General features: G+C 63.6%; 5 protein-coding genes across 5 annotated transcripts; 1 reads left to right on the forward strand and 4 right to left on the reverse strand.

The window, feature by feature from the left end:
• Positions 1 to 384: 384 nt before the first annotated feature.
• Positions 385 to 2092, reverse strand: PFL1_00653 (uncharacterized protein; the record flags this gene model as incomplete). The annotated part of the gene is made up of 4 exons (XM_007878146.1): positions 385 to 469; positions 564 to 1215; positions 1344 to 1617; positions 1709 to 2092. The coding sequence occupies 4 exons, from the start codon at positions 2090 to 2092 to the stop codon at positions 385 to 387; spliced, it is 1395 nt and encodes a 464-aa protein (XP_007876337.1).
• Positions 2093 to 2525: 433 nt separating this feature from the next.
• On the reverse strand, positions 2526 to 4185 carry PFL1_00654 (uncharacterized protein; the record flags this gene model as incomplete). The annotated part of the gene is made up of 6 exons (XM_007878147.1): positions 2526 to 3165; positions 3273 to 3416; positions 3516 to 3632; positions 3746 to 3825; positions 3912 to 3990; positions 4085 to 4185. The coding sequence occupies 6 exons, from the start codon at positions 4183 to 4185 to the stop codon at positions 2526 to 2528; spliced, it is 1161 nt and encodes a 386-aa protein (XP_007876338.1).
• Positions 4186 to 5012: 827 nt separating this feature from the next.
• On the forward strand, positions 5013 to 8296 carry PFL1_06835 (uncharacterized protein; the record flags this gene model as incomplete). The annotated part of the gene is made up of 6 exons (XM_007878180.1): positions 5013 to 5277; positions 5379 to 5465; positions 5577 to 5673; positions 5781 to 6612; positions 6713 to 7700; positions 7812 to 8296. 6 exons carry the CDS (start codon positions 5013 to 5015, stop codon positions 8294 to 8296), a joined length of 2754 nt encoding a protein of 917 aa, XP_007876371.1.
• A 295-nt stretch (positions 8297 to 8591) lies between these two features.
• PFL1_00655 (uncharacterized protein) lies at positions 8592 to 11483 on the reverse strand (the record flags this gene model as incomplete). Its single annotated transcript, XM_007878148.1, has 3 exons — positions 8592 to 11046; positions 11129 to 11159; positions 11252 to 11483. 3 exons carry the CDS (start codon positions 11481 to 11483, stop codon positions 8592 to 8594), a joined length of 2718 nt encoding a protein of 905 aa, XP_007876339.1.
• A 1225-nt stretch (positions 11484 to 12708) lies between these two features.
• On the reverse strand, positions 12709 to 14268 carry PFL1_00656 (uncharacterized protein; the record flags this gene model as incomplete). The annotated part of the gene is made up of 3 exons (XM_007878149.1): positions 12709 to 13594; positions 13683 to 13709; positions 13805 to 14268. 3 exons carry the CDS (start codon positions 14266 to 14268, stop codon positions 12709 to 12711), a joined length of 1377 nt encoding a protein of 458 aa, XP_007876340.1.
• Between the last annotated feature and the right edge of the window lie 477 nt (positions 14269 to 14745).

Here is a 14745-nt window from a genome sequence, read left to right on the forward strand (position 1 = left end):
CACCACGCGCTCCATTCTTCGCTGTCCCCCTCTATGCCATCTCCGTTCTCCGTCTCTTCCACACACACATACCACTCTGTTGCCCGCCCTGCCCTACTCGGACCGGCAGGTGCTCGCTCGTTGTCTTCTTGTGATCACCCCAAGCCACTGTAGCAATACAAATAGTAACCCAATGTCCAACCATCGCCTTCCATGCCTCTCTCTCTTCACCGTGTGCTCCACCATCCGTGCTCGTCGACCGCCCGAATGTGCAAAGGTGCACCTCGCGACGTGCCTCCATTTCCATCCGACTTTCGGCGCTCTTTTCTACTCTCGACAACGGACAAGATGGACTGGCATGATGCTCTATGTTGGGTTCCTTCACAGATCGAGGTGACCTGGGGGCTATTCGAGGGCAAAGGTATGTAGCGCCACCTGTTCGGTCACGTAGTCGCTGTCGGCGTAGCCCAGCACCGACGTGATCTGCGAGCTGGTGGCGTCAATATCGGGCGAGGTGGAGCGGTCGGGGGGTCAGTGACGGCCTTGGCCGGGCATGCTAGGAAGACCGGGACGGATCGACTCACCTCTTGATGCCCTTGATCCTCTCGCTCTCTATCGACGTGTAGTTGGCCAGTGCCCGCCCGACCTCGACAAGTTTCCAGGTGGGCTGCTTCGCACCCTCTCCTGTCATCGTCATCGTCGTCGTCGTGGTCGCTGACCCCGCAGCATCCGTCGTCACATCGGGGCGGGTCTCGGCCTCGACGGCCTGTCGGACAACGAGGCGGACGGCCTGCATCCTCTCCCAGTTTCCCTCGACGCCAACGACGCCAGCGGGCAGCAGCCTTCCGCCCGAATCGGCCTTGGCGATGCGTCGGAACGCGCCCTCGTCGATGATGAGGGAGCCGGCGGGATGGAGGGCATGGAGGATGCTCCACTTGCGCGAGGGCAGCGGGTTGGCCTTGGGCAGGAAGAGGGTGTGGGGCGGCGCGTCGAGCGGCGGGTAGCCCACCTGCTCGGCCTCTTCGGGCGGCAGCAGCGACGACGTCGACGACGCCAGCGACGCCGGGACGCTCGCCTGCGACGCCAGGTCCGTCTCGATGATGTCGAGGATGTTGGACGGGTGCGAGCCGTTGAGGATCACGGTCGATACCCCCGCGGCCGTCGCCAGCTCGGCGGCGATGAGCTTCGTCTGCATGCCCCCCGTCCCGAAGCTCGAGCCGGGCGTCGCGACCGAGACTGCGCGGAGGCCAGACGAGCAGGAGGAGAAAAGGGGAGCTCACGGCGGATCAGGTGTCAGCCATCATCGATATCCTCTTGCTGACCCACCACGGTGGTGCGAGGACCGTGGAGTTCAGCTGACTCACCAGCCTTTCTGGCACTCAGGACGTCCTTGACGACGCCGAGTCTGCGTGCATTTGGGTCGGACCGCGGGTTGCCCGTATAGAGGCCGTCGACGTCGGTGCAAAGGAAGAGGTAGTCGGCGTCGACGAGGCCGGCCGTGATGGCCGAGAGCGTGTCGTTGTCGCCGAAGCGCAGCTCCGACACGCTGACGGTGTCGTTCTCGTTGACAATGGGGATGGCGTTGAACGACGATAGCAGCGTGTGCAGCGTCGTTCGTGCGTTTTGGTATCTCGGTCGCTGCGGGGCGGCGCGGGGGTTGGGAGAAGGCGGAGGTGGTCAGAAGGGGAAGGTCGGGCATGGAGCTCGCCGGCCAGCCGCGCAGACTCACGTCGGCGATATCGTTCCTAGTGAGGAGGACCTGCGCGACGTCGATGCCGACATTGCCAAACAGACTGTCCCATAGCGCAATCAGGCGGAGCTGGCCGAGGGCAGCGAGGGCCTGGCGCTCGCCGAGGCTCTTGGGCCGCTCGTTGACCTTCATGCGCAGCCTGCCCATTCCAATGGCGCCGGAGCATACGATGACGACGCGGTGTCCCTTGACGCGCAGCGCATGGCAGGTCTCGACGAGCGAGGAGAGGATCGAGAGCTTGGGGTGCTGCGTCGTCTCTGAGAGGATCGACGAGGTGCCCAGCTTGATGACTATCGTCTTGGCATTTGGGTCCTTGTGGTGGTGGTGGTGGTGATGGTTGTTGTTGTTGTTGGAGGATGACATGACGAAGCCGGTGCGGTTCGCTGGCCAGCAAGAGCGAGGCGAATGGTGTCGTAGGGGGTTGGGCAGCTGCGGGACGAGAAGAAAGAGTAGCGAGCAAAGAGTCGCAGTCAAGAAGGCGAGGTGGGGGTCCGGGCAGCTGTGCCCAGGGACGGCTTGCCTGCTTGCTCCTGATTCTGACTCCACCTCGCCTCCCGCCCTCTCGCCGGGCCTCGGGCCACGCCCAAAATTCCTCTGGATTTGGCCGTTCAAACCTCCGGGGCCCGAACTACTGCCCTCAGTCGCGCTTCGACACTCTGGCTGGAGCACACAAACTCGCCTAGCTGTCTGGGAGTCGCACCGCTCTCTTCGTCGTCGCTCTCCACCATGCTACTGTTGGCTACAAGTACAATCTGGCCTCGTGGGGACGACGACCTACCCCGCCTTGCGCTGCTGCTCACGCCTTGCCGTCCGTGGCGACCACGGCCTGGATCTTGAGGCAGAGGTTGAGCAGCTGCAGCTCCTCGTCGGCGCCGTCAATCAGGCTCTTGTCCATCTCGGCCATCTGCAGCGCGCTCTTGGCCTTGATCCTCGCGTTGAGCGTGGCGTGCCCGATGATGGCGTCGTGCAACTGGATCAGCAGCTGCGTAATCGAAAAGCCCTCGCGCGCAATCGACCGCACCGCGTCTCGGATCACCTGGAACGACGACGACGACGATCCCCGCCCGCCCTTCTTCTGCACGCTCGTCATCTCGACGTCGCCGTCGGCGTCCGTCTCGGCCGGCTCGATGCCCATCGCCGTGCAGAGGCCCATGATGACCGCCTGGGGCACCACGCCCGCGATCTCGACAATCGAGTCTGGTGCAATGGCCGTGCGTTCTGTGCCCTCGATGCTGTGGAGGCGCGATGCCGACTGCAGGTAGGTGATGGCGCGCCGCAGGTCGCCGTCCGACGTCGTGATGAGCGTATCCAGCACGCCCTCCTCGAACTCGACGCCCTCGGCCTTGGCAATCGACTCGAGCCTCGTCTTTGTGCTCTCGGTGGCCAGCGATCGGAATCGGAACTTGCTGCACCGTGACGCCAGCGGCTCGATGATTCTGCGGTGCGGTGCCGTGCCAGGGGCGACGGCGACGAAGCGTTCATCAGTCGATCCGTCTAGTCACTGTGCCGTGCCAGCGCTCCACGGGCACCGCAGCATGCTCACCTCGTCACGTAGTTGCAGACCAGGCAGAAGCGGGTGATTTTGGAGTACTGCTCCATGATGCGGCGCAGCGCGCTCTGGGCATCCTGTGTCATGCTGTCGGCCTCGTCGAGGATGATGATCTTGAAAGGCGGACACGGGTAGTCGCTGCGTGACGGGGAATCATGCCGGGCAGGGGCATCCGGGTGGTCAGCAGGCAGATCAGGTAGGTAGGAGCATGGCGGCTAGTGCGTCGGCCACGCTCACATTTTGGGGTTGGTGACTGCGAGCTTGGCAAAGTTTTTGATCTTTTCGCGGACGACCGAGATGCCGCGCTCGTCGGAGGCGTTGAGCTCGAGCACCCTCGTCTTGATCAGCTCCGGTCTGCGGAAGGGTGGACGCGCATGGCGAGGTCAGAGAAGGGGCTGTGGCTTAGCTCGCAGTGCTTCAAGCCTGTGCCTCGATCTAGGCGCAACAGCAGGCGGTGGGGTCCTCACCCAAACAGCTGTCGTGCGAGCGCGAGGATGGTCGACGTCTTTCCCGTCCCTGGCGGGCCGTAGAAGAGCATATGAGGCAGCTGGCGAGGGGGTAGTGCAGAGGATGACAGGACGAGGCGATGAGCGTGCGAGCGGGCGCACTTGATAAGACGGCCGAGATGCTCACGTTGCTCGACATTAGGGTTTTTTGTAGCACGGCGACGGTATGCTCCTGAGACGCCACCTCGTCAATCGTCTTTGGTCGGCTGGTGAGCGGGCAGAGGAGCGGCAGGGAGCAAGCGTCAGCCAAGCTGAGTAGCAACGTGGAGCAGCAGCGCAAGAGAGAGGTGAGCCACTCACTACTTTTCCACCCATGGGCGCATGGCGGCTCGCTGCTCTGCGATTTTCTTGTCCTGTGCGCTCTGGCCGGCGGCGGCCCTGGAGGATGGTTGGAGGAACATGGCGGGCGAGCGGGCGGACGGGCTCACTGAGAGTGGCACAGAAGGGAAGAAGAAGGGATGGTGTCGGTGGTGGTGGCGTCGAGTGGGCAGGGCGATGCTGTGAGGTCAGTGGGCCGTCGGTCTGTGCTGCGCTTGCTGCGCCTGCTGCGCCTGGTTGGTGGTGCTTCTGGCCTGGCTTGGCCTTGGGCAGGCTGGGCCATGGGTTGGGCTTGAGTGTTGCCTGGCCGGGCCCTTTTGCAAACTTCCTCCACAAGCCGGGCTGGGCGAGCCCTCAAGAGTCAGAGGTGCCGCTGGCGCTGGCGGGTCCACTTTAACTGCGCGTCGCGTCGACTACACACAGTCGAGCGGCGCTGGCGGGCAGACAGCAGGCCACTCCAACACCGAGGCTGCCTGGCCAGGAGACGCGCAGCCAGAGACAGAGAGAGCCTGCCTGCCTGCCCAGGCTGACCTGCAATTTCCCGACACGCCGCGCTCGCTCCCCTTTGTCGGCGCGCTGCGCTGGGCCAAGCCAAGCCAGCTCTGGGCTATGCCTGCCTATCGCTCTCGGCCTCCGCGCTGCTGCTGCTGTCACTGACTGCTGCTCCTCTGCCGCCACCACCATCCCCTCGGTCCCCCACCACTCATCTGAAGCAGCTCCCCTCTCTGCTCCGACCCCAACCCCAACCCACACCCCGCAGCACCTCATCGCCCTTCCCCCAACCCTGTCTGTGCCGCCTCGTCGAATCGCCTCACTCCCAATTCAACACTCTACCTGTCACGACCACGACCAACGTTAGCCATTGCCTCGATCGCACCTCTCATCCATCGCCTCTTGCCTGCGCTCAGCCATGAGCGTGCTTGCGCCGCCACCCTCGCCCACCCCTTCGCACCTCGACGTCGTCCTCTCCGACTCGGACATCAACCTCGACCACCGTCCCTACCACCAGCACCTCCAGAAGCAGCGCTTCGACATGCCCTCCAACGGTAACCCCCCCGCATCCCTCAAGCGCAAGCCGTCCCTACAGACCCCTCTCAGCGATGCAGAAAACCAGCAGCCAGAAACAACCCCCTCCAACGACTCAAAGCCCACCCCGACAAAGAGGGCAAAGACTGGTGAGCAGCCCACTCAGCAGCGCATCGCAACCGGGCCGCATCCTCACTGACCGCCGTCGTCTCCTTCCTCCCTTGCTGTGCTCCAACGCCTGCCCCGTCAGAGTCTCCGCTGGTCGACATCAAGAATGGCAAACTTCACTTCAAGCAGAAACCTTTCAATTGGTCCCTAACCATGCCAGTCATGCGGGGTGAGCGAGCGACCACTGACCGCTGTTTCCCCCTTTTCAGCCTCGTGCAGACACTGATTCCGATGTCCCGTCCGCCACGCTCGCCGTTGCCCCACTCATCATCCCTCTCAGCAATCATCGACTTCCAGACCTTCCTCTCGGGCGCCGGCAAGCTAGACGAGGTGCCCCAGGACCAGCTGCACGTCATCGCCAAGCTAGTCCAGGAGAGGTGAGTGTCCTCGACGAGGCCTGCAACGGCGGCGACGATAGCTTCCGCGACCACAGCGACAGCCTGCTGATGCGACCTCCCGCTCTCTGACCGAATCCGACCTGCAGCGACAAGACAATCAACGAGCTGGCCAAGCTGGTCCGCAACTCGCTGATGCCCGAGGCCGACCTATTTTCCGACGAGAGTCAGAACTCGGCATCCTCGACAACGACCTCACCGAGGTCCAAGCTGACGCTCCCGCTCATCGTCAACGCGATCGAAAAGGTGGCTGAGCGACGCAACTACGGCCTCGACATTTCGCACATCTCTTCGGCCTCATCGGGCCTCGCATCCGACGACATCACCATCCCGGCCGGCCTGCAGCTCTGGCGCTGGGAGGTTCGGGACACTTCGCTCTTGCCAAAGGAGAACCTCGAAAAGATTGTCGCACGGAGAAAGGAGCGCGAGGCCGTGCGGGACCAGGCGGCTGCGCTCTTCGCCAGCCTGCCGGAGACAGAGCGACAGGCGCTGCTCAAGAGGCGAGCCAAGGCGGCCGGTGCGGCAGTCAAGGAGAGCGCAGCCGCAACCGCGACCGCGACGTCGAGCAGCCGGGCCATCGAGCCCATCGTCATCGACGACGATGGCTCTGAGGGCGACGTCGAGGCAGGCACGTCGAAGCAGCAGACGCCGTCACGGCCCCGCAAGCGCCAGACGTCCAAGGAGTCGTCTGGCCCTACGACGCCGGCCAGCAGCAACTCGTCTTCGCCGCGCAAAAAGGAAAAGGCGACGCCCAAAGCCGAGCTGTCGCCAGAGAAGCTGAGGGAGAAGGAGGAAAAGGAAGCGGCCAAGGCGGAAAAGCTCAAGCTCCAGCAGGCGCGCAAGGCAGAGAAGGACGCACGAGACGCCGAGGCGAAGCGGAAGAGGGAGGCAAGGGCGGCCGAAATCGAAAAGGAGCATAAGGTGAGCCAGTCGCCGTGCAAAGGTCGACGTCTCCCACGGGCCAGCTTGACTGACTTTCTGCGCTCGTCGACTCCATTCATCTCGCCTTCCTTCGAAACAGCTTCAGCAGAAGCAGGCGAGCTTCCTCACCTCCTTTATGCAAAAGGCGCAGGCCAAGACTGCCAAGCGGCCCGTGCTGACCACGGTAGCATCGCCGGGCAAGAGCGACTTTGACCGCACGTTTTTGCCGTGCCAGTACAAGGATCTCGCGCCGATCAACCGCTTCCACAAGCCGCAGCAGGAGCTCGAGCTAGACCGCAGCGAGCTCACAAAGGACCAGATGCTGGCGGACCTCAAGCAGATGGGACGACGAGGCGCCCACCGTGCGCCACGGCCCAAGGGCGTCCACCCACCGGTCTCTGTCCGCGAGATCAAGCGGATCGTGACTGAGTCGGACGTGCTCGGAGGCAACGCCGAGGAACTGGCACGAAAGGCGCTCGAGGACCTCAAGGACCGCAAAAAGGTCCCCATCAAGCTGCTGAGCTTCATCTCGGATCGCCGCCCCGGCTGGTACGGCACGTGGACCAAGTCGACGAACCTTATCGGCCCGCGCTGTCCGCTGTCGCAAGATCCCGTGGCGCTCGACTACAACCACGACAGCGACGCCGAGTGGGAGGAGCCCGGGCTGGTCGACGGCGACGACGTCGCGGACGGCGATGATCGCGAGGAGAGCGCCGTCGACTCGGACGAAGACTCGGAGATGGACGACTGGCTCGTCGATGACCTCGAGGTCGAGGAGGAGGACGACGCCATGGCCTTGGACGACGACGGCGACATTGTCGAGGTCGACGCCCAGGGTCGGCCCCTTCCGGCGTCGTCGAGGCAACCCCTGCTCGGACCGCGCGACTCGCCCTTTGCCAGCTCCACACCGGCATCGACGGCGGCATCGAGCGCCAACATCCTCAAGCCGAAGAAGAAGAAGGTCAAGCTTCTCGGCCGCCGCTTCGACAGCAAGCTCGTCCCCTTTGCCACCGGCCCGCACTGGGAGGCGGTGCTGGGCCAGCCCGAGTACGAGCACTTCCAGGGGTACCAGATCGAGTTCCTTAACGGTGAGTGCGCCAATGCCTTGAGTCGCGGCCCAGAAAAGGCGTTCGGTCTCTGACCTCGCCACCTTTCCATCCGCTTCATCTCCCTCTGTCCATCCTTGCCACCGACATCAGACGCCTGCTTCGGACTGGATCCATTCACCTTCCACACTACCTCCGAAGAGGACAAGATTCCCGAGGCCACGCTGCCCAGCACGTCGAGCGGACTGCTGAGCAGCCCGAGCAAGCCCTCTTCTTCGGGCTCGAGCTCAAAGCCACCGCTGGCGGGGGGCGTGCTGGCCTCACTCTGGGGTGTCGCCAAGCCTGATGGCGCCGGCGCCGAGGCTGCCGCTGCTGCCACGTCGAGCCCGACTGCGCCGACGCTCAAGCAGAGCTTTCCTGAATCCGAGGTGCCCAAGCTCCTGCGCGCCATCGAAGGGTCGACCAAGACGCGCCCGGGACTCGTCGACGATCTCAAGGAGCTCTTTGAGCCGCTGGGCAGGCTGGTTTCCAAGAACGCCCTCAACGAGCGTTTGCCGTTCTACGCGGCAAAGGAGGGCAAAAAGCAGGGCGCGGCGTGGAGGGTCAAGGAGGAGTATCGCAGTCTGGCGGGACTCTGAGAGGTTGGGAGCGTTGCAAGGAGGTGCGGAGGTCGCGCTCGGCTGGGGGCGGGAAGCACGAGCGGCGGCTGTACAGACTGGGCGGCAGCCGATCGTCGCTTGGCCCTCCCCGCCCAAGACGTCGACACTTTGCACCGGCTAGTCTGGTCGCTTGTCACGACCGTCCCACTCAGAGAAACACATGTACATGCACCAGGATCACGAGAGGGAAAGGAGCGAGGATGTGACTGCTTCTCGCGGCCCAATCGGCTGTGGAGCGAGATTGATCGATTGAAGGATGATAGTGCGAAGTCGACTACGTCTCTGGCTCCTCGCACCGCCGTCGACGACGACGGGGTGCATCGACCAGATCGCAGTCATCCTCGCTGCGTCGATGGTCGAGGACCGCATCACGGGTGTTGTCGTCTTCGCCTTCGCCTTCGCCATCGCCCCGTTCTCGCGTCGCAACACAGGGAGGCGGCCACGACTCGGGCCGGATGGTCTGCTCGAACGGCAACATGACGGTGCTAACCACCGTCAGCTCCGCGTCTGCGATGCGGTCTGCGATGGCCTGAAACTCGTCGGTGACGCCGAGCCGATCTAGACATGCGTACGTCGAGCTGCCGCAGCCGCGGAGATGGAGGATCGTTGTCGAGTGCGCGATACCGTATCGTTGCTCGCAGCCGCTGTACACGATGGTCGCTGGTGCTCCGGGAGACGGGGACAGGTTGCTGCCACGTCTTCCGAGGTCCATCAGGATCGTCATGTGCGCCGACACCGCTTCACCCGGAACCTCGTAGCTGCTGGTACCCCCGCTCGTACCCCAGTCAGCTGAGGTCGGAGGTGCGACGATGATGGGCGGACCGTGTAGATGCCTTGCGAGAGTCTGGGCGCTCCGTCGGTGTGTGACCTGCCATCCAACATAACTCATATGACGCCAGAGGTCAGTCTCATCCTCGACGCTCGACTCGAGTGCTATCCTCCCTCCCAAAAACACGGGCAGCAGGCCGACGATGCCACCCTGCCGCCGACTGAACTGGATGGCAACTCCGCGTTTCCAGCATAGCCAGAGGTAGCCCTGGCTCACGCCGTCCACGACGTCGTCGAGCACCGTCATGTGCGTAAAATTGAGCCAGGCCGATTCGGCTTTGCCTCTGAGCTCAGTGGCGACGCTGCCCGTCAAGACGGGTTCGGCGACGAGCGAGGCGAGGAAGACGTCGAGGCGGATCGGCTCGACATGTGTCATCTCTCGCGCAAGGAGGTCGGGGTGGATCGGCTGCGCGGCGTCGCGGGCCAGGGTGAGCAGCAGTCTGCCAAGGAACTCGCCGTGACTGCCTCGCAAGTCGAGCTCGCGGCCGAGCGAGAGGAACCGTTCGAGGAGCGTCCTGAGGACCGTCTTCCATGCGTTGCGGTCTCGCTGGAGGATGTACCCGGCCGCAAGTGCGAGCATGGGCTCGCTTGCCGACGCAGTGACGCAGACGCCATCCCTCCTGAGGTCGCCGAGGACGCGCATGTGTCGGCTGACGAGTTCGCGAGCGAGGTGGTTGCCCGCGCTGTCGCATCGCAGCGGGACTAGGTCAATGGCGCAGCGCTGTGAGAGCACCGCGGCAGCCGTTCGCGGACTGGTGAGGTCGGCGGCTGCTGTCCGGATGGCGGTGAGGCCGGCTTCGTCCCGGGGTGGAGCCAGCTTCGTCACAGCGACTTCGAGGACCGACGTGTCTCTGCACGCAGCCCACAGAGGTCGACCGTAGAACCGCAGACGGGCGATCTCGAGGGCCTGGATCGCAGCGAGGACGGGAGGAGCCTCGTCGACCAGTACGTCGAAGCCGAGATCGACCCAAATGGGAAAATGGTGCGGACACCTCGCTCGCGATGACGGACCCTCGTCGTGGGCCGGGAAGACCTCGAAAACCGCACTGCCGGCGTCGAGGAGCAGGAACCAGAACTGGAAGTGCTCGTTGCCGTGCATCTCCGACATCAACGCTAAGCAGCTGCGAAGGCTGGACGACGGGAGGGGACCGCGAGGGGTGTGGGCCGAGTCGAGAAGGGCGAAATCGTCGATGGCCACGTACATGACCACAGGCCGCGTGGAGCCTGCGCGATCTAGCTGGGACCGCTTCTCCTGGACGGGAGCCGAGGCTCCGATGGTCTGCTCCAAGCGATCCATCGAGGGCTTGAGAAGCCGCATCATGATGCGTCGTAGATGATCGGCGCGGCCTATGACGGGAACGGGTTGCTGGAAGTCAGCCTCAGACTCCCGCAGCAGGTTTGCCTGCTTGCAGACTTGTGCAAAGAGGGCTTCGCGTGTGCCGGGCCTGGCATCGCCAGCCTCGCGGTGCAAGGACCATGCGCCAAGCACCTTGTCCATCGATCTCGGCGGAGGTGTCGAGGGGCTCTTGAGCACGGCATCGACTTCGGTGAACCAGGCGACAAAGAAGGCGATGAAGGCGAGGTCGGGGCTCGAGAATGCCGCAAATGACTGTTGGAAGAAGTCAACGGTGCTGTGCTCGGCGACGGGGTAGCCTGATTCGGCTTCGTCTGCTTTGCTGCGCAGCGTTAGGATGAGCGTCGGCCAGAGGTGTCGAAGCTCGTGGACCATGCGGCTCTTGCCTGTCCCGCTCGATTGGACGATGGGCACGACACGGCCGTATGTGTATCCGGGCCTGTATCTCGGGATATAGTAGTTTGCGATGGCATCGTCGAAGCGGTGGTGTGCGCTGCCGCGGTAAGGGGCTGCGAACGCCGAGGCGAGCCGCTCCTGATTCTCTTCCCTGCGGTACGACAGCGATGTGGCATCGGTCCTTGTCAGTCCCGGGGCAATGGTGCGTCAGAGCGAGCGGAGCAAGCACATACCGTCGATCTTTTTCCTGTCCCTGGCTGCTATCTTGTCGAGCTGCGAACCAGCGAGACAAGAGGTCGACTGCGATCAGTGACCCATCGACGCATGGACGGCACTAGGATGCGGATCGTACTCACGCTGGAAAGCCCGCTCTGCTAGGTGCTCGACGACCGAGAAGAGGTCGCGGCTGTGTGACTGTTCGAACATCTGATCGCATATCGACTCGAAACGGGCCTGAGCGACGAGCGGAGCGACGCAGTGCATCGCTCCGGGACATTGAGTCTCAGAGGCGTCACGGTCGGCACTGGAACGATAAGCCATCGCTCGAAACCAGACGGGGAAGTCGGCATCGTCGATTTGGGGCAGCATATCGATACACAGTCCTTCGAGAAGGACCCTCAAGAGAAAGGCCCGACGTTTGGTGCTGCGCATCGCCAAGGCGTCCTGCAACTGTCCGTTGGGAAGACAGATGGCGGGCCGCTGCTCACAGAAGCGACGGAGGGCCTCACCGCGCTGCTCCGGCGGATCACGCGGAGGCAGACCTTGTGTAGCAGAAGCCGTCACTGCCGACGCTGTTGGAAGCTCGGGAGGCGGCTGGCTGGCCATGGTGGTGGTTGGAGGCCAGAATGGCCGGTCTCCAAGATCGGACCGCGAGGTCGATGGCGAGAAGCGACCCAGACGGCTTGTCGTGCAGGACGCGCGGGTGTGCTATTCGGGTTGTGCTGGTGACGCAGACGAGGACGGAGCGAAGATGGCGAGGAAAAGGACAACGGATTCTGGCGGCCAGCAGCCAAGCAATGAATGGGGAGACGGAGGGCGGAAGCAAGAAGGGGGCTCGAGCGCACACACGCCTTTCAGATCTGCGGCAGCCAGGCCTGACCTCAATCGGCCAGTCGGTTGGGACCTGCATCACGGTTCTCGGCAGGCTCGGGCAAGCATGCCCAGTCAGGGGTCCATCGCACCAGATCACGGTCACATTCACGTCAGATCAGCCCAGATCTGTCACCGATCACAGCCATACTGGCAGACAGATGAAACTGTCGGCCTTCGAAGCTTTTTCCAACGTGCACTACGTGTGCAACAAGGCTGATCGTCGAGGAACCGGAAGACGCGAGGAAATAGGTTGGGGGATCGGTATGCTGGGCCGCTGCTGCTTTTAGAAACGGGGACGTGTGGACACGGATCGACCTGACGGACGCGGGACGCCTTGCGGCGCTGGATGAGTCTGCGCCTGCTTGCTTTTCCTTTTGATGTTGACGATCGGATCGATGGGAGGCTTGTGCTATTTGCGTCGTGTGCCGCGATAGCCTCGTAGTTGGTGTTGGTGTTGCTGCTTGCTCCTGCTTGTCTGAGATGCAGGTGTCGCCTGCTTTGCTCGGTGGCGTGGTGCGAGCCGCTGGACGTCGTTGCTTGATCGATGGCCATGCAGGCCGGTCAAGGGCGGATTGCACTGGCGGCTCTCGAGCGTCGCTTCGCGTCGATGATGTACGTGTTGCTCTCTCTTGGGTGGTGTTGCTGGGCGAGGCGGATGATGCGAGCCTCGTGGCATTCGCCAGTGCTGGGGCTCGTCTTGAACGTGGACCGCGGAGCCGGCTCAGGCCCACGAGACGCGGCGGGTTTCCTCGGCGGCTTGGAGGTCAGGGCCGATCAGCAGGAACCAGAACTGGACTTCGTCCTCATCCCCGTATACGAACTCGGAGATGAGCTTCAGGACGCGGGAGAGGCGGCGGGAGGCGTCCGATCGGGGGTGCATGCTGTCGAGAAGCCTGTACCCGTCGATGCCCACGTAGACGACCGTCGGCCTGGATTTGCCCGCGCGGTCGAGCTTGGCCCGCTTAGCCTTGACCGGCTCCAGGCCTTGGATAGCATGTGCCAGCTGGTTAATGAGCGGAAAGAGGTGGGACATGATGATGGTGCGGTAGAAGTCCTCAGATACCTCGCGCGATGCCTTCTTCTGGAAGTCGGGCTCCAAGAGGCGCAGGGTCTCGGCGTAGGTGTAGACCTCGGCGAAGAAGGCTTCGCGGATCTCTTTGTTGACTCCGAGGTCGTCCTCGATGGGCGCCCAGGGGGCGAAGATATCGCCCATCGACGTCGGCGCACAGGTCGTTCGGAGCACACTGGCGACCTTTTTGAACCACGCGACAAAGAAGGCGAGGAAGGCCAGCTCGGGACTGCCAAACTTGCGGCAGGAGTTGGTGAAAAAGTCGACGGTGCCCGCCTCGGCGACGGGGTAGCCGATGCTGGGGGTGTTGGCCTGCTCGCTCAGCGTCAGGATGATCGTCGGCCAGAGGTGTCGAAGCTCGTGGACCATGCGGCTCTTGCCCACTCCGCTCGACTGGACCACCGGCACGGCACGGCCGCAGGCCCGATTCGCCTCGAACATGGGCGCATAGGTCTTTGCGATCTCGCGGTCGAAGCGCTCATGTGCGCGGTCAAGGTACGGCCTGGTGAAGGCGGCCGCGCTTTGGTGGAAGCAGTCGCTGTGTTCGGATGGAAGTGGCGTCGCTATGGATCGTCAGTGCCAAATTACCGGGAGGGCGGAAATGGATTCCAAGGGCAAGCACCCACCGCTCGTCCTGCGTCTGAAGCCGGATGCTGTTGGCGAAGGCTGTGTTCGTATGCCAGTGATGCTGAAGGTCAGCGGTCTGCCGCGCGATGCGGAACCAGCGGTATGCCCATGGGACAGTCACGCAGACTCATGCTCAAAGTACTTCCTGGAGAGGAACTCGATGGTGTCGAACAGGTCCGGGTTCGGCACCTCGCGGAGGAGGTCTTCACAGGCTCCCACGAAGGCGGATGGGTCGAGCAGAGGCGCAGGGCGAATGACGGCCTCAGGCGTACCGTCTGACGGGCTCGACCTGATGTGGCAGCGATAAGCCAGCGCGAGGAACCAAAGAGGAAAGCCGGGTTTGTCGAGGTGAGGCAGCATAGTGTAGCACATGTGATTGAGGATCCACCACAGCACCGAGGCTCGCTGCGCATGGCCGGGCATCTCCAACAGCACAGTCGATATGCGGGGCGGCATCAAGGTGGCGGGGTGCTGCAGGCAAAAGCGACGAAGGGCGTCGCTGCGCTGCTCGGGCAGGGTGAGTGTGCGTTGGGAGGCGGGAGCGGGGGTAGAAGCAGTCGCGTGAGAGGGCTGCTGGGTGGACATGATGGTGAGTGGTGTCGGCAACGGCGGCCGTCGAAGGGGAAGTGGCGAGGAACGGGGCGAGTGGGCAGCTGTATGCGCTGTGAGCGGGTGCCAGCTAGGCTGAGGCGCGGAAGGACAGCAAGGCCAGCGACGGCGAGTGACTGTGCAGCGGTCGAGTGCGTCGGCTGGTGAGTGAAGGACTGGATATGGATGTCGATGCTCTGGAGAGGAGGGGCGGGCAAAGGAGGAAGAGGAGAAGAGGCAAGGAGGCAAGGAGCAGCGAAGGGCGGGGAGTGGGGGTCGGGCGCGCCTGCTCTCCACGCCTGGAAAATCGGGCGCGGGCAGCGGCGCGCAGGCCAGGCCGTCCGCCTCTCGTCTGGCCCTGCCCCGTCCGCGCCGAGCCAGAGCGCTGCGCTGCGCTCGCCAGCCCTTGCGCTAACGCTGGTCCACCCCCCTTTCCAGGGCGATGGCAGCAACGTTGGCGTGCACAAACGCGAC

Source organism: Pseudozyma flocculosa, assembly GCF_000417875.1.
Source record: "Pseudozyma flocculosa PF-1 unplaced genomic scaffold scaffold00001, whole genome shotgun sequence".
NCBI classification, from domain to species: Eukaryota; Fungi; Basidiomycota; class Ustilaginomycetes; order Ustilaginales; family Ustilaginaceae; genus Pseudozyma; species Pseudozyma flocculosa.